This window comes from Rousettus aegyptiacus, unplaced genomic scaffold (genome assembly GCF_014176215.1).
Source record: "Rousettus aegyptiacus isolate mRouAeg1 unplaced genomic scaffold, mRouAeg1.p scaffold_m13_p_3, whole genome shotgun sequence".
NCBI classification, from domain to species: Eukaryota; Metazoa; Chordata; class Mammalia; order Chiroptera; family Pteropodidae; genus Rousettus; species Rousettus aegyptiacus.
The window spans coordinates 138,940,593-138,965,159 of record NW_023416306.1 but is presented as its reverse complement, the minus strand read 5'-3'; the positions used below and the strand labels follow the sequence as shown (position 1 = coordinate 138,965,159).

The window sequence follows — 24,567 nt, the reverse complement described above, 5'->3', positions numbered from 1 at the left end:
TCTCACAAAATGTCACTATTCACTGCTATTGGCAAATTCTGACATAAGCCTCTAGGAGCCAGTGTACTTGTTTTTACTTGATTACCTACCAAAACCCTCATATTTATTACCACTGAAGGCAGGAAAAACAATTACTTTAACTGCAGTAAGGGCAAATCATCTTTAACACATGAAAAATGATAAGTGAGTAGATAAAATGTGGTATATACAAACAATAGAATATTATTCAGCTTTAAAAAGAAAATTCTGATACATGCTTCGACATAGATGAAACTTAAACATTATGCTCAGTGAAATAAGCCAGACACAAAAGAAAAAATATTGTATAATTCTTCATATATGAAGTGTCTAGAATTTCAAATTCATAGATACAGAAAGTAAATAGTGGTTAGCAGGGGCTAAAGGGAGGAGTAATGGGAAGTTGCTGTTTGATGGATACAGAGTTTCTGCTTGAGATGATGACAAATTTTGAAGATGGATACTGGCGATGGTTGTACAATAATGTACATGTAGTTAATGCCACTGAATTTGTACACTTAACAATGGTAAAAATGATAAGCTTTATGTTATATATATTTTACTACAATAAAGTTATGAAAAATGGAATAAACTTACAGGTGGAATCTATCTCAGATGAGAAAGCGACAATGTGTCTAGGACAGTTTAGGTACAAAGGGATCTACAAAGGGAAGCAAAATGGCTGGGATGGGAGGCCTGATCTCTGAATATTCCCCCAATTTATGACACAAAGTGAACTTCTCAGATGAACTGTTAACAATAGTAGCTAAGTGCAGCAGGGCCTGCAGCTCCTGACAGCCCTGCTCCCACCAGCAGGGTTAGAACAGGGATTTAGGAATTTCTGATAAGCCACTAATGCTCCTTTTAAGCACGAATACATTGAGGTAAGATTTTCCTGATTCTTTGTAGCCCAGACTCCCAAAAGGTATCTGACTCCAAGAAGGTATTTATTACACAGCCGTTGAACAAAGATCAAAGTTTGATTTGTTTTATAAAATGGAGAATAGGTAATGTCTTTTTGAGAGTGCTATATTTGATTAGATGAAATGATATTATGTAAAAACATCAATATAAAGCATTATTCTTCATAAAAACATGACAAAAAAAGCCTTGAATATCTCCCCGAATGTCATAGTTTATTTGCTGTGATCTGATTTCTTGGTGAGTTGAAGGTAATTTGCACTGAAGACACAGGAAGCTCTGATTTACCTTTTTCTTCTTAGTCATCTTGGAAGGAGTGAGGGATGGGGCCATTCTGCCTATCAGATTTATCAACCCTTACGAGGATATAACAAGGGATGAGCAAAGTAATTTACTATCCAGAAGGATATAGGATTTATTTGGAATAAAAATACTTTAGGAAAAAAAGTCATTTGTTTCTTTTAGTGATTTTTCTTGCTCTAAAATCTCTTCAGTTTTGGATGGATTTGCTGTGCAGGAGGAAATCTAAAGTAAGGCATTAAGAGTCTCACAGATCTTCCCAGATAGATCACAGTGTGCTAATTTAATTATATTTGACAATAAATTTAATTACCTAAGAAATTTTATTATGCTTCTTTTATATGTTTTCCATAAATGTCATTTAAATCTATGATACACTGAGAACGGTCAAGAATTGTATATTGCATTTATAAGAAGTTATATTTAAAAATTAAGATGCGTTCATGTGACTACAATTATAAGATAAATTAGAAACCAAACAGATGGGTATTTATAAAAACTGATATTTCAGGAAAGGACTTAAAGTTAGAAGCCCTTTCCATCTCCTCTATAAACTAGGGAACAAACACTTATTTTAGGAATTCAATTTTTTCCTAACTGTACTCTAGATTATGTTAAAGGAAAAACGTTTGCAAATCTTAAGACTTTTACTTCCTCAAATTTTAGATGGATTGCTTTTCAGAATTTTTCTAATTGACATATGAAATCCTCTAGCTAATAAAAGGCCAAACGTTTATATTTCTCTCAAGAGCTGAATGAATTTTTATATATTAATACAGATGGTATTCCAGTATTACCACACTAAACAGGAAGAAATAATTAACTTTCATCATCGAGGAACCATACAAGCATGAAGTTAAACTACAATTTTCAATGAGGGTTAACACTGTAGATTCCATGTTATGATTAGTTCCAAGAATGCAAGTTTCTGCATCTTCAGTAGAAAATATACTTTTCAGTTGTAACAATAGCCTCAAAGAGTTTTCAGTTTGTCTTTATCTTGCTCCTTTTGGCTACAAAGTGCAAAAGATTCCTGAACAAATTGCCTGCACATTGGGCACTGCTGAAAAAATTTCACACAGCCATCACACAAACACGTGTGTCTACATGGCAGGAGCACCCAGTTCACAGTCCCGTTCTGGCAAACAACACAGTCTTTGCTATTCTCCTCTGGAGGATCTACTTCACTTTCAGAGAGTCCAGCCTTTTCCAACAAACTTTGGTCTATGCTTTTTTCTTCTGGAGAGGAATTGCTGGAGTGAGTGGAATTATTATTCGCAGACATGAAAAGTTGCTGAAAATCAAAGAAATAAGTTTAAAGATAATTACAAATGACAATTACTCTTTAAGCCTGAGGGTCATAAGAGCTGCTTAAAATTTATGAGCTAGCAAATCCAATAACTAGTAATACCTAACTTCTATGATAACTAACTGAAAAATATTATCCCTTCATAAATAGTCATTCTTTGAAAATCTGCAAACAAAAGAGACAGAGATAAGATTACAGGGTACAACTTACCTTAAGATCATGAAATTGACCTTGAGCCAGGAGTAAATATTGATATAATATTCTACAGGAAAGCTTATAATTCTTATCAGGAATATGAATTACTGACACCATGGAAACCTAAAATAAAAATTAAACACTGGTCAGTATTTAACCTCCTGACAGTATTTCAGATATGTGAAAATGTGTCTCAAACATAAAGATAAATTAGAAAACTTACAATAATTTGTCACAGTCACTACGGAGGAACCAGTTATTGACATATTTTTGCCAGTTTTTTTAATTACACTCAAATCTACACAATTGATGTGACCACCACAAAAATTCCATTAAGCTGTTTCATAGCTGAGTTGACTCTAAAATTCGCATATGGAAAAATAACAAATAAGAATAGCTATGAAAATAGTGAAAAGAAAGCTATGAGGGGGGCTAAGCCCACTCAGATGTTAAAACATACTGCAATGCCTTTAAAATTAAAACAGTGTGGTACTGGCACATCAATAGACAGATGGCTGCAACAGAATAAACAGTCCAGAAACAGAACCAGTTATATGTACAAACATGATAAAGGCGACACCTCAAATCGCTGGGCAAAGAGAGTCTTTTTAATAAAAAATACTGGGACAACTGGATAGCTACTTGGAAAAATAAAATAAAAAAAAGATGCATTCCTCATTCCGTACATAGAATAACCTTAAAAAGCAAAAGAGATCGAATTGTAAAGAACAAAACTATACAAGTACTAGAAGAAAACGTGTGAATTCTTTCTTAGTTTCAGTGGAGGGAGAGTTTCTAACTGTAACTCAATCCCAGAGGCAGATAAATTCAACAAATTTGACTACATAAAAATTAAAAACTTGCATGACAAAGATCACCATGAGCAAAGTTAAAAGATATATGGCAGATTATGATAAAATATTCACAATATATATCACAGACTAAGTTGTCCTAATTTATGAACTTTTAAAAATTAAAAAATAAGTGACCAAATATCCTACAGAAAAATGGGCAAAAGACATGACCAAATAATTCACAAAAAGACAGAAACATGGTCCTTAGCCATATTAAAAGATGTTTAATTTTATTCACAACATGACAAATGCAAATTAAAAATTCACTGAGATATCATTTTTTGCTCATCGGATTAACAAAAATTCAAAAGCTTGTCAATACACTCTACAGAGAAATAATCGGTTTCACATATTTCTGGTGGAAATGTGTAAAAAAAAAAAAAGGTTCCACTCCAAAGGCACAATCCTAATAGAAGAGAATTTGGGAGTATGCAACAAATGACATGCATTTGCCCTTCAACCATACAACTTTGACAACATTAAAATATATACACATTCATTCAATGCAAGGTTATTTGTTATTGCAGAATATTTAACCAAAGGAGACTGGCTAAATAATTATCATACCTATAAACCCTACACATAATGAGGTGCTATGCAGCTGTAAAAAAAAAGTGAGGAAGGAAGATTTCTATGAACTGGTCTAGAGTGATTTCCAGGAGATACTGTGAAGTGAAAAAAAGCAAGAACATGTACAGTATACACAGAGTGCTACCTTCAGTGTGAGAAAGCAGGGGAAATAAGAATGTATGTATATATCTGAATTTGTATCTTCTTCTCAATAAGAAACTTAAGAAGGATAAACCAGAAAACAATGAACTTGGTTATCTGCAAGGATTGGGCTACGTGAGAGTGTGGGGAGGGTACACGGAAGAGAGCAACATCTTAATATAGTTTTCTGACTTTTGGGAGAAGTAGGGAAAGGACAGTGTGAGCACAAAAATAATTAAAATTCAGTAATGAATTATAAGTCACTGGGAAACAGATAAACAAAAAATAAATGGGAGGTCTCTTGCTTATAGAATACCAAGGGCTGACCGGAGGGCTGAAGTTGGAAAACAATCATTTTGCGACCATCATAGTAAAGATAAAATCTGGTAAGAAACACATCAATGGATATTAAATTCAGGGGGAAATGTTGATAAAGAATGGGATATTTGCATGGTCTTAAAGTGTCTCCTTATAGACTGCTTATTATTTACAAGGGAAAGGAAAAAACAGAAGAGTGGAGAAATTAGATAACACCTTGACTAAGAGATTACAAATGTCAATGTTATAAAGACAAAGAAAAGTTATGGAAACATTCTAGATTAAAGGAGGCTAACAATACGTGACAAATACAGCACCTGACTCTCAATTAGAATCTGTTTTGGAGGGGAAAACATGTTATAACACGTTTTAGATCCACTGAAAAACTGGAATATAGGTAATAGATTGGATAAAATATTACATCAATGTTAGATTTATAAAGTTGACAACTATACTGTGGTTATGTAACAGAACATCCTATTATTAACAAATACATACTGAAGTATTTAGGGGTAAAGAATCATAGTGTATACAACTTACCTTCAAACCATTCATTAAAAAAAATACACAGACGCACATACATACATACATATATGGGCAAACAACACAACAACTAACAATAGGCGATCTGGGTAAAAGATATATGGGTATTCTTTTATTTTTGCACGGTTTTAAAATTATGTCCAATAAAAAGTTTTTTATAAAACCCCTACTATGATTATAAATATATAATATTCTTTACAACTTTATAAGGATTTATTAATTTGGCAATGGCTTTGAAAGCTTTTAATATTAAATAAATTTAGTATTAATGATTGGTATAAGATATTGTTATCACCCCATACTAAAAATGTTGTCATTTGATTTAATATTAAAAGCCTCTGAAACTACTATAATGCTAGTTATAAATATATGTAGTTGTAGATATACATTTCTGATATGGAAAAGATATCAAAAATATACTATTAAATGAAGGTAAGTCCTAAAATAGCGTACACAGTTGATGCCGTTGTTTAAAACTACATCTATAAAGGTCTGGAAAGATACCGACAAATATTCACAGTGGTTATCTTTGGATGATAGCATAAAAGTGATTATACTGTTTTTCCTTTTGGCTTATCTAGATTTTCTAATTTTATTCACTGCCATCAACATGTATTGTTTGAGCAATACAGAAAACAAACTAATATAATTAAGTAAATGAACAAATTTCAAAGGTAAAATCTTGCAGTAACAATCCCTGCTTTCCTTTATTTACCTAAAATAATAAACTAGTTCCTAACTATACTATCTAAATGTAATTTTTACTGTTACAATAGAAATAGGAGCTAAAATTTTTTTGTTAGATTTTGAGTCTCTGACTCCCAAATACTGAAAAACCACTAATGAAAAAGGATTATGAAATGCTCAATTTGTTTTTAAAATTAAGAACAGAGAACATTAATACAAAATATACTAAAAAATACGCATTAGTTCTAACATTAGGCTCAATGTGAGAGATAAGAAATGGAGATGCAAGAATTCATGGGAAAAACAGGAGGGAGCCCTCTGATACAAGAATAAGAGACCGAGAAAAGGACGATATACACAAAGCAAAAGACTTGAGAGCTAGGCATCGGGCTGCACTGTGGGAACAAGCCTCCCACGACTACTGCAGAACCACGGAGTCTTCATTCCACTTGGATCAGGGGCCTGAGTGCAAGTCCTTCCCTGTTTATAACACCATTGAAAAGCGGTTAAAATGGTGAAATTTATGTTTTATATATATCTATTTTACCACGTACACACCAAATCCTTCTGTTTAGATGGAAGAAGAAAATTAGAAAACAAGATACTCAAGTAGACAGAGAGCACCAACAATGAGGCATAAAGGAACCAAAAAGGGGTAGCTGGGAGTAAGGTGACTGAGAGCTGACCCTTTTTGTTTGGAATAAAAGAAAAGGAGTAAGGGAGCTTAGCAGAGTTGGAGGACATGGTGGTGAGAGAAGGGTTACCTTGCCCAGGTGGGCGGGGTTATAAAACACCAATCTATCAGGTCTTATTTATCTTCAATTGAAAGAGGACGTAGGGGAAGAACCAGATCTCTCATGTACACTACCTTGTGCACATGCAACTAAAGAGCTTTTCTACAATGCTCACTAACATTGCTTGGTAGGACTTTTTTCACTTATCAGATTTATTGAGCACCTACCGTGTTCTAAGAACTGTATTAGATTTAGAAAATACACAGCTATTGGTATATCTTTTATTTGGAAAAAAAACAAGCTGACTTCAGCTCAAAGGAACTTCAATTAGATAAGATTAAAAACCCCTCAACCTACAAAAGCTTAACCACATATGACCAGGATCTAGATTTCTCAATAAGGGTCTACACTTTCCAATGCTCAGTGTGCATGCTTGTTCCGGAGGAGATATTCCTAGAAAAAAAAAACAAAAAAGCGGGGGTAGGGGGGCAGGCAGGGGACGGGTACTGGCACAGGACTACAAAGGCTCAGGGTCAAGCACATCTCTTATTTTCTGAACAACTGGGACTTTTTCTGACTGTTCCAGTCTTTACTAAAAGGATTTTGCTCTAACATACAAGGTTGTTAGGAGGAATAAGTAAATTGATGTTAGTGAATGTACTCTGTTTATTACGAAGCATCATAAAAATTACCATATCTTTATTAATACATCTATATCATGCACTTCAGAAAAGGAGTAAATTGTGTATAAGGGAATTCTTACCATGATATGATTTCACCAAAAGTTTATTTCATGTATAAGCTTCTACCATACTTAGAGGATTGTCAGAGCTCAGGTCCTCTTAGATCTCTAAGATGCTTTTATCTTCCTAATAGGGATAAACTACTGGACTAAAGAAATAATTAGCATATGAGAAAAGTAATTATCACTATAATTACTGAAAATATAGGGACCAAACATATATAAGATACAGTTGCATCAGGGACTATGATGGAAACAAGTTAACTGTAAACATTCAAAGAGAAGCGTGGATACTGTCTTAAAAGTGGACACTTCAGATCACTACAAGGCTTATTTATTCAGCGCTAAAAATGTTAAGGATAAACATTCTTCCCAACACTTTTTCTATGTAACAAAGATGACAGAATACAGAACGATGGCATTAACCTAATTTAAATACATTCTTTATTTTTTAAATAAAATCATATTCTTGCAACTCATATGAAAAAAAATAGTTAAACTCTAAAGGAACTGTAACAATTATAAAAATCATATAGGTGTACTTCCCATGTATTCATTTAAAAAAAGTGTTCAGGCCAAATGTATATCCTCAGAAATTAACATAAAACTTCCTTTATTTCGCCAAATAATTAAGACCTACTATCTAAATCACTTAAAAGTAATGCTTCCAGAATTTTAAAATTACTTACAATATCATAAATTTCTCGGTCATCTTCATGAGCTAGGGTCAACAGCGCTACCAATGGATAGCGAGATCTGGGCACTGTACCAAAGTCTTCAACTTTAGTGTCTTTTGGTAACTGGCAATATATTTCTTCTTTGCAGTCCTTTTTAATACTTTTCAAAGATGTAAAGGTAAATTGCCACCATAACCAAAATATAATATACCAAAGGCGATCAATCGTAACTTAGCAATACTTTATTTTATCCATAAAATATCTAATGTCTAAAATTTTCATGTGCTAATGGATATATCAGATAAAAGGATACAAATACTGTTCTTGATAGAGATATTCACTATACACAGCATCTTCCAATGCTTGGGGAGTGCTTATTCGGAAGCAATAAAAGTGCTTCTGCAGAGCCTCATATAATTTTTGAACACTGCACCCCCAGTAGCATGTAAGGAGGCTATCTTCAAGGCAATCTGTTGTCAGAGTTATGCCAGCTGTAGAAAACAAACAAGACAAAGAGAAGAAAATTAGCTAACGTAATTTCTAACACAATTGTACATAGCGAGTAACAAAAGCTTCCTTTTGGATACTGGCCAGGCTGCTGGCAGTTAAAGGAACTCGTTAAAGGGTATGTGCCTATAAATGAAGGAACTGATCTCTAAAATGATATAAAAAACCTCAGTGTCTACGCAGTTTCGAAGTACTCTCAGTAAACTCTTTATTATTTATATATTTATGCTTGGAAAGTATTGATTTAATTTTTTTGGTGACTTCAAGACTTTTCCCACATTTTAAAAACAGGATTACAGTCCATTATTGTTAACTTACCACTCTAATAGTGTCTATAACGCTAACTACAAGAAACAGTAGGCTGTTTCCAAAAGTGGAAACACATAACCTTGTAACTACAAACAGAGCAGAGCTCTCTGAAAGTGGATACACACCACCCACTGGTGCACACGATGATCACTGGAGTAGCTAAAATATTAAAAGAAATTGAGCTTTTCTAATATTAATATACACAATGACAACATTAATATATATTCTTATCACATAGTTAATGTCCCATGTAGTATGTAAAATATCCCAAGGAAAGAGGGGGATTCCAAAACAGGAAAGGTTTAATAGTGATGTTCTCATTCATTTGTTTGCTTTCAGCAAAATAAAAGATATAATAATTTGAGTAGACCTAATTAAGAGGCTATATAAATTATAAGTGGACATATAAATTGAATTATATAATTTTACCTACTTATTTAACACTTAATTAGGATTTACTATGTGCCACCTATATGATTTTTTTCCTTCACTTGCGGCAGTGGTATACTTAGTAAAGCAAAAGGGAATGTTTTTGGTCATTGTTCCCAGCTGAACAGCCTTGGTTTCCGATTTTGGCTCCACAAATCTACTGGCAAGTCTATAAATTATTCAATATGCTTTTATTGGAATTGTTTCTATCTCTTGCTAATAGTAATTCTATTGATATATTACCTATTTTTTAAAGTGATCAAGAGTATGTGTTGGAAAGATGTATCACAATTATTGCTCAGAATATTATTTCAATATCCTGGTCAGGCATCTTCAATGACACCCACTATTCCAAAGTTTAAACAAATGAATTTTATTCTGGTGAGTACAATTCCCACCAAAATCCTTCTTATTTCCCCACAGAAGACAGATAATGAACGATATACATTGGCATTTTAAAAATTAAAATACTTCAACAAGCATGCTATAAGTCCACACACTTAAAATTTTTTTCATGTGCTTCAGTACAGCTACTATTGGTTAGCAACTAGTGTGTTGGGCATGAGAGGTCTTCTGCTTAGCAGATTATCTTTTTATTTGCTTTTCATTTGCTTAACATTTACCGGGTGACCTCTATTTGAGACTTTCTGTCTTAAAGGCAGATTGATGGATTTCTTGATACTTTCTAGCTCATAAGGGTCCTGTGTTTGTTCACAATGTATCAGTTTTTGCTCTTTTAGTGTTTTCAGGCTTGTGGAACTGTGCTTCAGGAAGGATGGTTTTGTAATGGTAGTTTTTTTAAAATGGCCGTCCTGCTCAAGAGCCAGATGTGACATTATAGCAGGTCTAAGCACATGGCCACAAAGGTCAGAGATAACCAAGCTACCACTATTCTACACATTTTATTCAGGCATATTTTCTAAATAAGTTAGTTTTCTCTGTCATATCTTGAAATTTGGTTTTTCCAAGTGAAAAATTTCAGAATGAACCCCTTATCTACCATTTGGGAAAAAAAGTGTCGTTAGTTCCTTTCAAGTCATATATAGGTATAGTATTTTATATACTATGTATATAATATAGCATTTTATATATATTATATATCATACAGTATTTATAGTTAAGGAAGAAAAATAAGAATTCTGTACTTTTTCATTATAAAATCAAGATTAACTGAAGTACACTATTGACTAAGTACACTAATTTTTGACAAGTGATTCTGGAAGTTACAGACAAGAAGATAACTAGACAGGAATGTTCACAGAAGAAAGGGAGCAGGGTGTCAGGAAGGACTGGTCAACTTTGTTAAACACTGCAGAGAAGAGAACTGGGTTTTATAACTGCTGGGGGTTGGAGGTGGGGGCAGAAGTAGTGATTAGTGACCTTGGAAAAGCCATTTCAATAGTGAGATATAGGTAAAAACCATACTACTACTGCTCTTAGGAGTAAAATGGAAGTGGGCTAAGAGGACAAGGCAAATGCATACTGCTGTTAAGAAGCCTGTCTGTGAAGGGAAGAAGAGAAATTGGACAGTAGCTAGAATAAGATGAAAAGCTCAGAAAGTTTTACATTGTTTATTTTTAAGGTACCAGAAATGTGACGAAGCATAAAACATGATAGAGTCTCAGCCCAGAAATCTCTGTAGAGCTACAGAACTGTATCTAGAACTACCTACTCTATACCTCTACTTGACTGTTATAAGAGCATTTAGAAGTCCAGAAATTCAAAACTGAACTTACTGCCTTTCTTCCAAAACCTGTTGTTCCTCCTGAATTCCTCATTTCAGTAAAGGGACCTGTCTATGGAGGACCCAAGCAAGATCTTTCTTGACTCTTTTCTCTTACCTACACCCAGCACCCCACTTTCTCTTTCAGTCCACTGATTCCCAGATATCCTTGCAGACAATATTTTTTTACAAGTCAAGTACAGAAATAAACAACTACCATCTATTATTAACATCTACCAAATTAACATTTTATATCAAAATAATATACCAAAATGACATTTTAGATTAAAAGACAGCTGTTCTTTAGAAGGTTAGCAACCTTACATTAACTGTACTTACACCATTCTTAACATTTCTCACTGCACTGAAGACCAGTGAAAATGGCAGTGTCCTAACACCTGTGATATTAGTAACACCTGTAATAATTTATTCTTCTCAAATGCCTGTTTGCTAATTGATAAGTTCCGTTGGAGCAAGGTTTGTGAATTATTTGTCTTTGTATCTGTAGTACATAGTACGGCTCCCAGAACAATAGAGAAAATAATAGGTAAAACAATAGAGAAAGAAAAACAATAGAGAAAATAAAAGGGTTAAGAAAAGCGCATAGAAAGAGAGAACAATCTTTGGGAAAAAGCTACCAACTTGTAATTGAAGCTGAAGATGGATTAGTGATTTCTAAACCAAAAGGATTCTTGACTTGTCTCATTTGCTTTTTGAAAACTCTTGTGTTGAACTGGGTCTCTTCTGAATTTCTCAAAATTACTGGAACATCCCAACCAAACCTGAAAAAAGATAAAAATAAAATATAATTTTAATCAATGAAATGTGTGTTATATGTAGTGTATGTTATGCTTCATTAGTTAAGCATCAGAAAAGGAGATTAAGTTACTCAGTTTACATTATATTGCAGAATTAATCTAGAATTAAGAGAGATTAGAGGTCCCACAGAATTGCAATATAACGTTCATCTGGCTGATTCAACATACTCTTGAAAACAAAAGAGTTCTGTTAATAGTATTGTTGATAACAAAAGAGTATAGTGATTATAAATTGTACCTAATGTAACAGTAAAAACATGATCAAATTATTGAATTTTTTAATATGAAAAACAAATACATATTTAACATGCAATCTGATATTCTTTATGAGGCAAGAGAATTTTTAAACATCAAATATAGCTCATTTATATAACATATATTCTTCTTTTAAATTTCATATAAAAATGTGATAATGCCTACTGAACTGACTAGAAGGAAATGAAAGGGATAAAATTCTTTTTTTTTTTTACCTTTATTTTTTTGTTTCAAGTATACAGCACATTGGTTAGAAATCTATGTAGTTTATAAAACAATCCCCCTAATTGCTCCTTCTCTCCTCTGGTTTTCCATCTAGCCAGTATATTAATGCTAACTGCAATCCCTATGCTGTGCTCCCCATTCCTGTGACCATCCATCAGCTACTAATTTGTATTTCTTTAGCTTTTCACCCCATTCTCCCAGCCCCCCAAACCTTCCTCCCCTCTGTCAGACACCAAATTGTCCACTATATTTGTGAGTTTGTTTTTAATTAGTTTATTCTTTTTATTCCTTAGATTCCACATATGTAAAATCATATAGTTTATCTTTCTCTGTCTGACTTAAATATCTTCTAGGTCCATCAAAGCAATATCTTTTTCCATCCCTTTCCTTTTCATATGTAGGGGTCTTGTTTTCTTATCCTTTCAGCCACTCTATCTTTTGGTTGGCACACTTAATTCTTTTCCATTTAAAGTATTTGTTGATAGAAATGTAGTTGTTACTATTCTTTATTCTTGTTTTTGATACGTTTTTTCTTCTTAAAGAAGTCCCTCCAACATTTCCTGTAATACTAGCTTGGTGGTGGTAAATTCCTTTAGCTTATTTTTGTCTGGGAAGCTCTTTAACTGTCCTTCGACTTTAAATGATAGCTTTGCTGGATAAATTATTCTTGGTTGTAGATTCTGAGTCTTCATCCTATCGAATAATTTTTGCCAAGCCCTTCTGTCCTACATAGTTTCTTTTGAGAAATCAGTTGCCAGTCTTATGAGTGTTCCCTTATATGTAATTATCTGTTTTTCTCTTGCTGCTTTTAATATTTTCTTTGTATTTAACCTTTGGCATTTTAATCATGATGTGTCTTGGTGTGGGCCTCTTTGGATCCCTGATTTTTGGAACTCTGAGCTTCCTGGGGTTTTATGTCCATTTCCTTCACCAGGTTGGGGAAGTTTTCCATCATTATTTCTTCAAACAGCTGCTCAACATCTTGATTTTCTGAGTTACACTGATCAGATGAATATTTGGAGTCTTAAAAGTGTTCCATATCCTCCTTAAATTATTTTTATAGTCCTAGCACCTTTTTTCTTGCCATTCTGATTTAGGGTTCTTGGCTATCCTGTCTTCTAGATAGGGCATTTGATCCTCTTCTTTATTCACTTTGTTTATTCCACTTAATATGCTTCTCATCTCAGATAATGTGTTCATTTCGGACTGGTTCCCTTTTATAATTTCCATTTCCATTTTTTATCTTTTTGTTGAAGTTCTCACTGAATTTATCTACACTTCCCATAAGTTCATTGAGCATCTTTATAACCAGTGTTTTGAACTCTGCATCTGTGAGATTACTTGACTCCATTATTTCTGGATCTCTGTTCTGTTCTCTCATATGGTTTCTGTTTCTTTGTCTTCCCATTTTGGCTGCCCTTCTGTGTCTGTTTCTATGTACTAAGCAAAGCTCCTAAGTCTCCCAGTCTTATTAGTGTGGATTTGTGAAGTAAGTGTCCAGTGGCACAGTCCTGTGAGGGGTTTAGCTGCAGTCCAAACTCAGCCCAAGACTCTGCCCCTCTGTTAAGATTCAGCAAGCAATCTATAGATGCTGTGCTTATAGTTGCCTCCAGTGTGAGTCTTTGCAAGGAGTACCTGACTCTCTGAGGATATACCTGGATGTGGCTTAGGTGGGCCATGAGTTGGGGGAGGTGACGTTTCAGGAAATCCTCTGGCAGAAGCAACCTCTTGTTATCCAGTTTGATGATGTCACGGCTATGGCAGCGCTGTGTCGGGCACACTAGTGGGGGGGCTCAACAGTGAACAATGGATAGGGCTGGCATTTCTGTACAGAGCTAGTTGGCCCTCACTCCAACAATGTCTCCTTGTAAGTCCCTGATGCCCCTAGCGTGCAGCTGAATCGGCACTGGTGCTCAGTGGGAACAAGTCTGACACTGCGAAAATCTGCTCGCAGATGAGGCTCCTTTACAAGGCATCTGCCACTGGTCCTCCGACTCACTCAGCTGCTCGAGACCAGGTAGCCGCGTGTCCTCGCCCTGTCCTACCTTCTGCTGTTGCGGGGTGATTTCTTGGATTTCTCCCTAGTTGTATGGCTTGTTCATCCCAGGTGATTTTTCCTTGCTGCTGCTCCTTGTTTTCATCACAACTTTGATTTGGTTGCCAGAGGGATGAACAGAGCCTCTATCATCTTCACCACTTTTTTTCTCTTCCAATTCTTTATAAAGTTAAAAAAGCAGCTAAGCTTACTCAATTTAAATAAAATAACTTAAAATGAATACATATTAATTAAACCAGGGGACTTAGGTTAACCTGGCACTTAGGTTCATACTTTGATGCACTCTCTTCTCTATAAACAGCAGTGATAAATAAAAAATAGAAAAATCAAAAAGGACCCCCACTGAAATGGGATGTGTTTAAACAGGAATGAAATACTCAGCAATGAAAAGAAATTATTGCTACAACCACATGGACAAACCTCAAAAACAATACACTGTGCAAAAGAAGCCTAACACAAAAGAGTACATGTTATATATGATCCCACATTATGAAATTCTAGAGCAAGCAAAAGTAATCGATGGCAGAAATAAAAAACAATGTTCATTGTTTCTGCGGTGGAAGAGTAGGAACTGGGAAAGGGCATGAGGAAACTCTGGTTAAAATTCTGTATCTTGACAGAGGTTTGAGTCGTACCAGTGATGTGTTTGATAACACTTAAGATCTAGAAAGAACTATAATAAAAAAATATTCAATTCTAGCTAATAATATGTGATGCTTTAGCACTTATGGGTGAAGAGTATAAGTTACTGTGAGGTGATCAAGAAATAAGACAGACTGATGGGTGGACAGAAAGATGGATGGGTCAGAACAGATATGTAATAAAGACAATACAGCAAAATGGTGATTCAGAACCTATGTGATGGGTATATTTGTTTGTACTGTATAATTCTTTCAAGTTTTCTGTATGTATAAAGTTTTAATAATAAAATACTGGAAAAAAGAGACATGGCTTCGTTCAAAGATGAATTTTTATGTATCTGAAAAAGGAAAAAAAATATAATGAGTAAGGGTGATGCCATGGTTTGATGAGTTCTGGGTCTGGTAGCAGGCAGTGGCAACTAAGCCTTCGCATAGTAAGGGGGCCTTATAGGTTATCTGCTCCAGGCAAGGGCCAGAGCCATGTTCAGAATTTGAATCTATTAGCTGGGTTATACCAATATCATTATGGAACAGAACTATCATTACAAGATCTGGTCCTTGACTGGGGATGGGGGGAGGGGGAGGGTGTCTATGAATTTGGGTGGAGGCAATTATAAAATGATTAAACAGCAAGGATGAGGACAAAAGGAGGGGAACTTCCACTTAAATTTAGGTTGCAAAGTAAAATTTCAAAACACATGAATAAATCTAATCCCAACAGAAAGCCAATAAAATTAACAAATAGAATAAAATTCCATTCTAGATGAATTTAATTTATAGAACAGTTAAATAAGGATGTTCTAGTCCTGCTTGAAAAAGCTAAAAAGCAAGCCTCTAACAGATTAAACTGTTTCTAAGTAAGTTAACCACATCCTAAAACAACGCTCAAGAATATTTACATGAATACAAAAACATCCAGCACCAAATACGGTAAAATTCACAGAGTTTAGCATTCAATAAAAAATTAACAGGCATACAAGGAAGCAGGGAAATATGACCCACAAGGAGGAGAGAAATTAATAGAAATAGACCCCAGAAATGATACAGATGCTAGAATTAGTAGATAAAGACATCAAAATAATTGTTACAACTATACTTTTTTCAGGAAGTAAAATTGAGTATATTATACAGAGACATGGAAGATATAAAAAAGACCGAAGTCCATTTTTGTATTCTATTGTATAAATATGCCATAATTTGCTTACTCATTCTACTCTTAATGGACATTTAAGTTGTCCTCACATTTTGGTCATTATGAATAATGCATATGTGAACGGTTTCATATATGGTTCTCAGTGTAAATACATGCATTTGTTAGGCATACACTGAGAATGGAATTTCTCAGCCATAAAGTCTGTGCTTCAGTTTCAGTGGATAATGCTAACAAGTGTTCTGTGTGGTACCAATTTACACTTCTATCTGCAATGAATGAGTTCTCCCCTTGCTCCATATCCTTGCCAAAACAGCCATCCTGGTGTGGTGGCATTCCAATAAAGTTTTAATTTCTGCTTTCTTGATAACTAATGAGATTGAGCACTCTTTCTTATGTTTACTGCTACTTAAATATCTTCTTTTGTGAAAGCCCTTGTCAAGTCCTTTCTCTGTTTTTCTACTGTTCTGTCTTTATTTTTCTTATTGATAGAAATTCTTAATATGTTTTGAATACGAGCACTTTGTTGGATTACCTTCACCTCTTTTACACCTTGCCTTTTCAAGTTCATAATGGTATCTTTTGATGAACAGAGTTCTTAATTTTAACACAAAGTTATCTTTTCCTTTAAGGTTAATGCTTTTGCTCTTTGGTGTTTCATTACTGCCTTATCTGAATTATGTCCTAATACTGCTACATTTCTGAATTACAATCTCAATTTTTTTTGTATTCCTGTCCTCCTAAAGGAGTTAGCCAAGCATGGCTACAGCAGCCAGCACTTTATCAAGGTCCATATTTGACTTTGCCAGCCCTGTTCCCTGACATCCTCATGCTTTGGGGGAATAAAAGGAGGGCAGGGGATAGAATTCATTGTGTAATAGAGTGACATCATCATCTGACAACATCTCTTGTCCTAAACATCATGCTTAATGTACTCTAAGATCATGAAAGGCGTTTTTTGGGCACTTAACACACTAATGACTCATGTTGAACTTTCGGCCTAGTGTAATCCTAAACATTTTCACATACCTGATCCTGCATGAACCTGCTCATTTTTGCACAAAAATCCACAACTCTGACAGTTTCAACTGTTTGACACGGACAATATTTCTATATCCAATGTGTTACTCAGAAGTCAATGTGCAGAAATGCTTTGGAAAAATCTGGACACTCATTAAATAGCAATCCATAAGAGGTGCTAACAAATGGTTCCATAAAATACTCGTTAAGTAGACCCAGTGATGTGCTACCTTACCTCTGGCTTTTACCACATTTTTAATCAAAAACTCAAATAAAGACATTGATGCCCTGTATATCAGCTTATGGCCAATATGAAATTAGAAGGAATAGTAAAACAAAATATTAAAATAGAAAGTTGACCAATTTTCTTTTCAATCGAATTCCATCTTTACCTTTTTTCTACTCAAAGTCATTTTAGCAACTGTTAGTAACGGATTACCAACTAAATAAATGTTTCTTAATGTTCATTACTTTGTCTTTTTTATAAACTTATAAAACTTATAAACTTATATATAGATTTTATAGCTATAAGGAGAATTTTTCATTCTCTTTCCTTTACTGTTATAATTTTATACTTAATCTTCTTGAATTCTCTATAATTGTTTTTTTTTCCCCATTTCAAAATTGTTTGTTGTACTTGTTCATAATGCTCAAACTTCCAACATAGCAATAACCTGTGGACTTACAATTCTGTCCACACTGTTTCATACTGCCTAAACAATATCTTATCCTACACACACTTCCTAAGCTTGTCAGTAGCTAAAGCAGTATCACTGACCTAGTGTCTGGAGTCTCATGGAGTCCCTCATGAATAAAAGTTACTTTGAGGCTAACATTTCAAACTCAGCAGTCAACAATTTTTATCATTCCTTCAGCCTTGAGTTCTAAAGCCAATCACAAAACACAAAGGCAGTTTGTGGGGCTTCCTCTCCTGTGCAATGTCCTCTAAATGGTCTTACTTGGCTAACTGGATACTGAGACTGAATTAGCATATAAAAACCATTCATGGGGAAATCTTTGGTATGAGATACGACTTTGACTCAATCTCTAAAATTCTGTGCCTAAAAAGAAGGGTAGAATAAGTAATCTTAAGGCCCTACTAAGGCTTGAAATGCCATTTCTAACAGTTTTGTGTTTTCTTCTAAAATGTTCCAAGAAAATGCTTGCCAATGCACCATATATTTTGTACCTTAAGCAAATAGAAACTAAAGTCATATTCTTTTCCTAAGGAGGAATCTATACCTCATCACCAACCTCATCACACACATACAACCTGCATTCAACAAGTGAGATGAGAAATAGTCAAGGTCAGTGTATCAGGCAGGGTTGGCAGGAGACAGACACTACAATGGTTATTTTCACATACAGAATTTAATATAAAGAATTGTTAACCAAGTAATGGAGGACTGAAAAAGGCAAGAAGGGGACACTAAGGTATCCCGGCAAGAAGCAGCCATTACTTCTAGGGCTGGGGAAACAAAGGGAATAGTGGGGATTATTACAATTTAGAAACTCAGAGAAGGGATCTCCCAGAGCTAGGACCCAGATCTTTTCTGTAGGAGTGCTGACCTTCTGGTGCTGATATCTTTAAAGCTGTGCCCTAAGGCTGGTTCTAGGAATGAGGAAAAATTATAAACTAAAATAAACTGCTGCAACTTGGGCAGACTGTCACTGCCAGGGTGAAAGTCAACGTTGCAAAAATGTAGACTGAGAAAAGGAAGTTAACTGTTAAGAGGAAGTTCCTTCTTCCTCCTCCAGCCTTCTCTCCTCTTTCTAGCACCTCCTATTGGCAGAGCCTAATATGGAACGAACTAGCACAAAGCAGAGTACAGAACATGTTTACAGCTGAGAGACAACAGAGAAAGATCTGGAGGATGATTTACAGTATATCCTCATGGCAATTCTGCAGGGTATAGGGTCCTTTCCCAAGGGGAACTGACCTCCCCTTCAATTGAAAGCTCCCTTTTTATGGATTGGCTTAGATCTGGAAACTGGGTAAAAGATCATAACTTTCCATTGTTGTGACTCACATCGGGGTTCTGGCTCCAGACCTGGAGTTTTTCCTTCTATGCAGTTCATGTAGCATTTAGTAGGCCGCCCATCTATTTTATTTCTAGGGACACTGTAATTAATCCATTAGCCACTGCCAAAGATCCTGGCAGGCCAAAAGATTCTCTGCTTTGTCCTCTACTGTCCATTATGGAACAGATATCCACCTTGACTCCTGTGATTATGTGTTGTCGCTGGATGTCAAATCAGATGATGGTAGCATCTCCCATCATAAATAGCCTACAGAGGACAGGTGCCAGAGATTTTCAAGGATACCAGTCCCCTCTCAGTAATATAGTTCTCAGTGCCTTCATAAAAAGTGTGTCTTCTGTGTCTTCTTGAAGGATGCAATAGGGGAATGTGCATACAGGTTCCACATAATAAGTCCAGTCGAACATTCCTGTTTTCCTAAGCCTTCAGATTCCTTCCTTATCATGTGAGGAAAGTTCTAGCATCTCAACCTCATTAAATATAAGCCACCTCTGAGTCCAAGTTTCAGTCAACTGAGTAGGAGCTTAACACTTTAGATTCATAATTTCTTGAGAACACACCCAGATCAATAAATTCTATCTGATCTAGTGTTGTAGTCTATCCTCTTTGGACTAACCTACTCACAAGCCATCGTCACACATATTACCTAAACTCCCAATGATATAAATGAGCAAATATTTGCAATTGGTTTTTAGAGGCTAGGCTATTTCCAACCAGGTCAGATTTTTGTCTCTGTGCTATGGAGCATGGGAAGATCTGGGCCACATGGCAAAACGTAACAGAGAAAAGACTTAAACACAGATACCCTTGCAAAGCAACTGCCCTAGATGAGGTTATTACAAAATTTTTAAGTAAGGGAAGGCTAGTGTTCTCAGACATGGAAAGCAGGCTGCCTTCATCAAAAAGGGAGGCTCACAGTAACTGGGGTATCAAGATACTCAGTTTTGCCCAAGCTGTTAAGATGTTCGCATTCCGAGTCCCAGGGCTCTACTTCTTTCCAATCAGTGTCCTGAATGAGATATCTACACGGCAGTGTAATTCTAGTACCAGCACAATTAAAGCTGTGTTCAATATTTAGCTCTGTGGCTACATGAAAATAAAGTGCTTTAGAACCACAGAAACTCTCTGATTCTCTAAGACTTGATCTGAGAGTTAAAAGACTTGAGCTTGTCATTTTCTTTCTATAAGTGCTCCAATAATCTCAGAAGTGACAATCCCACCCATCCCTCAGTCCTTGTAGTCATCATGACTGCCATAATGATCAAGTGCTTTAGCCACTTGGTCTCTTAAGGTATTTGCTTCAGATATTATTTTATCACAATCAACCAAAGGTAATGATTTGATTAACTGTGATGCCAATGCATGCAATGGATTACTAGAATCATAGGCAAGGAGCTTAAGAAATGACCGAACTAATCCCCAAATCCGATCTTTGAGGGTCTTCCCTCCCAGGATCTCATTCTTAGTAACAACTTTTTTATTGATACCTTTATCATTCCAGTCAGGAGACCAAAACGATACTAGTTATTTTAACAGACATAATTTTATTTATATATATATAAAATTTTAACCAGATGTTAAAGAACTGAAGAGGAAAGAGGGAACACTGAATATCAAAATCATAGTAACAGTAGGAAGGAACTACCACTCCTAGGACATGGATTAGAGGAAAGTAAGTTATTACAGCTTAGAAATTTGGAGGAAGGACCCACATGGAGGTGGGACTACTGTTTGAAGAAAGGGTATTATCTCTGAAGGGGTACAATGAGGCTGGTCCTCAGAGAGTGGAAAACTATAAACTGGAAAAACTGGGACCAACTGTTAATGACAGAGTGAGGCACTATTGTTGTGGTGAGACAGACAACAAAAAGGATCAAACAGGAAGCAGCAAGTCCTTTTGTCCTCTGGCTTTCCACTCTCCCTCCCCTACTGACAAAGCCCCATGGGCAGCCAGCTAGCAAAAAAGAAATGCGGTTTAAAGGTTCTGTCCCAGATTCACCAAGGAGAGTATACAATGATGGTATTAATAGCTGAGACAATAGTTTAATAACCTGCAGTTGAGAAGAAGCAGGGAGTAGCTGCAGAGTCAGGTCCCTGATTATCTGAAACCTAAAAAATGCATATGGCTTTTTGGTCTTTTCTGTACAGTGCCTGGCAAGCTACTCGGGCTCACAGAAACCACCATGTAGTTAAACAGAAATACCATACTTCCAGTTACATGATTCTTTGCTATTGCTATCAGGATTCCAATAATTGGATGTTCCTATTCTTTTTCCACCCACACACAGTGCAGCCAGACAAGGAAAACAGTAGAAAAAAGCAATGGGAATGAAACTTAGAACAGGACTGAGGTAAGAACGATGAGAGTGAAAAGACAGATGACTAATTGGGATTATATATTGGGAAGTTAAAAAAAAAATGACAAAAGTGAAGAGCATAGTGGATTAATGGGTATATCTTCTGCCTGGGGTACTATCAGAAAGTTGTTTTCATGAGATCTAGATGGTTTTCATTGTTTCTACTCAATAAATCTGTGATCTTCCCTTAGGTTAGCAAATAAACACTACATAAGCAAAGCTAACCCAGAATAGTTGGGTTAGGCTCAAGATTACTGGTTAGACTCAAATCAGGATGGAAGTGACTGGCACTGACATGGTCTTGTGACCTCAGCAGCGCTTAGCTCAGACTTCCAAAAGTTCTACAATTACCTAGGCTTCCACCCTTGTAAAAGCCATACCTAAATGTAGTAGTTAGGCAATCACCGAGTTTTCTGACCAAATCTTAAACCAGAAACTGAGCCAGAATTTGAACCTAGGTCTGTCTGATACCAAAGTCTGTCTCTTAACCACTACAAACATGAAGTTTCTTCTCTTCACACACTGATGCTGCCTTCATTACCAATTGAGCCTTCGCTCATTTTCCTCTTCCCAATACTAAAGATAGATATCTAAGGTATCTAGTTAGTTGGCCTACTGAAAATTAAAATTTAAGGATATAATGCAATTATTAACCTATTTTCCTTAATGGAGAAACATTACATTTAAGAGAATAATGCTAATCTTATAGTTATTTTTAAATCCTGTGTTAAGATTGCCTTTCTCACTTGGGCAACAGCTTCCTAATTCCAATTACAAACTTTCTTGAAGAACAATAGCAATAAAATCTGATGAGGCAATAATAATAAACTGTTGTAAAATTGGTCTTAATCTTCCCCCAACCACAAACAAGGAATTTTATGTTCTGCTGCTTACAGTAGGGGGAGCAGTGTAAAGATGTCAAAACTATGCTTCCTAAACATGGCATATATTTTCATAAAATGACAAGGGCTTGTGTTGTTGTTGTTGTTGTTGTTTTTACCACCTATATATGATCAAAGGGTATTTTTAAACTCATTTTACACAGCTTGCTTCATTCGCTAACACATCTCCTCTGCCCCTCTGTTCATATTGCATTCTCTGAAATGCCTTCTATTCTCTATTATACACTTTTTACTACATTTATTTTTCAAAATACTCATTCTTCAAAATCCAGCTCATGTCTCTCCCCTTCAGTGGATAGACTAGTAAGATGGTTTCAACTAGCTGTATTTATAAGGCTTTCCTAAACATGATACAACAGAGTTCAGTTACAAGTTACGCTAAAAGAGCTGAAACCAAGTGTTCGGTTCAGAAGTACACCAATAAACCTTGTTTACTGTATATGTCTGGGCACTGTACTGCAGGTGACTGGACACTTTTGGGCACACAGTAGGTAGGCCTCAATCCAGAACAGAAGCCTGTTGGACAATCACTCTACCCCAATACCAAGACTGGGCCCTTACTGGATGCTTTATTACCTATAAACAACGCTGGGTAAAATATCTTAATCCGGCACCAACTCCGTATGCCTGCGACAAAAGGGAACCGGCGGTAATGCGGCACAGTGATGCAGATGAGCTGTCCACCTAGTTTTCCTCGCGGAGCAAGTTGAAGCCTTTGGCACCGGCTCCCCGACATCCTCGGGCGCCCTAGCACCGCAGCCCCTCTGCTCCGATGCCCCCAGTTCCTCGCTGGGACCCTATTCCCCGCTGTCTGTCGCTCCGTCCCTTGCCCCCAGCCCTAGGGCACTTACCATCCCAATACCAGGCCGGTGGTCACGATGAAGCAGGTAAAGACCACCGCGATGTAGAAAAGCGGCGAGTACTCATAGAGCGTTACTAGAAACACTGCAGCCATCAGGATCTCCTAAGCTGAAACGGGCTCCAGCCGCCCAGCTCCGATCAGCCCGTCCGGGCAGCGTAAAGGCAACTACGGTGCCCCGCAGCGGACAAACTTTGTAGATCCGCACTCGCTTGGGTTCTTACAAACTGGACGTCGGGGCAGCCTCGCGGGTTGCGAGAGCCGGCGTGCCAATCACGACGTCGCCTGCAGAGCTCTCCCCGCCCCTCCCGCTCCCGTCCCGAGCTATTGGCTTCACCGAGGGGCAGAGCCCGGGCTCACACCGCCCAGACTCCTGGGATTGGTACCCAGAGAGTGCCTTCTCCGTCTGTCTGTCCTAGCGGTCCGCGCCTTTCTGCGGCAAATTCTAAATAGATGTCGCCGCCAACTCCCAGACTCAGGTAGGGTTTTCTGATGTCAGAGAGAGGAGGCACAGTCCGAAATCCACGTCACAGAACCTAGATCCTGAAACCCTACGTATTAGACCCGAGGCAAATTTGGGAGGAGGAGGAGAAAGGCCGGCATCTTTGGCTCTACAAAGTGCAAGAACTCCATACCCGCTCTTCTTTTACCTAGAAAACTTACAGCTAGGCAGCGTGGGGAACACTAAGGGGAGTCTTACAAGCAGTTTATACGAGCCTTGTCAGCCTTCTCTAGTTGGATTTAATGATAGAAGCAAATTAGCATTGCGAATCAAGATGCCCATAGAAATGAATCGGGTGTCTTCTCACATCCCCTTATTTTTCTCTTCTCCCTACACCCTTCAAATTAGGTTTAGATATTTGAACATTTTTGTATTAATTTTCACCTTAACGATAATTTAAAATATGTATCCTGTGTGTGTATATATGTGTATATGTATACATATACTTACTTTTATTTTTAACCGAGCAGAAGCTTTTAAGTACAAGAAAGAAGCAAAACGTTCACCCTTTCTCCATTCCTGTTCGGTCAACTCCATCAAGTTAGCCTCCCCGGAAGTCGCTCACACTTCCACTGATTATATCGGTTTGCCTTTAGTTCTCTAAAACCACACTTAACCACCATAGAGACAGGGAAATGTACTCTTTTATTCTGAACAGCTACATACCTGCTACAAATCGGGGGGTTTTACCGAGGAAAAAAGGGACAGAGGACCTCGGGATGGCTAACTAGTGGTCCCTTCACACTCCTAAATCACCAATAAATT

The 24,567-nt window shown here is 36.4% G+C and overlaps 1 protein-coding gene across 1 annotated transcript; it reads right to left on the bottom strand.

Moving 5' to 3' along the window:
* Nucleotides 1-312: 312 nt before the first annotated feature.
* On the bottom strand, nt 313-23,509 carry CGRRF1 (cell growth regulator with ring finger domain 1). Its single transcript, XM_016132825.2, has 6 exons — nt 23,293-23,509; nt 11,620-11,759; nt 8,323-8,500; nt 8,022-8,169; nt 2,759-2,866; nt 313-2,533 (listed from the first exon to the last, which is right to left on the bottom strand). The coding sequence occupies exons 1-6, from the start codon at nt 23,394-23,396 to the stop codon at nt 2,213-2,215; spliced, it is 999 nt and encodes a 332-aa protein (XP_015988311.1). The 5' UTR covers nt 23,397-23,509; the 3' UTR covers nt 313-2,212.
* Nucleotides 23,510-24,567: the final 1,058 nt, after the last annotated feature.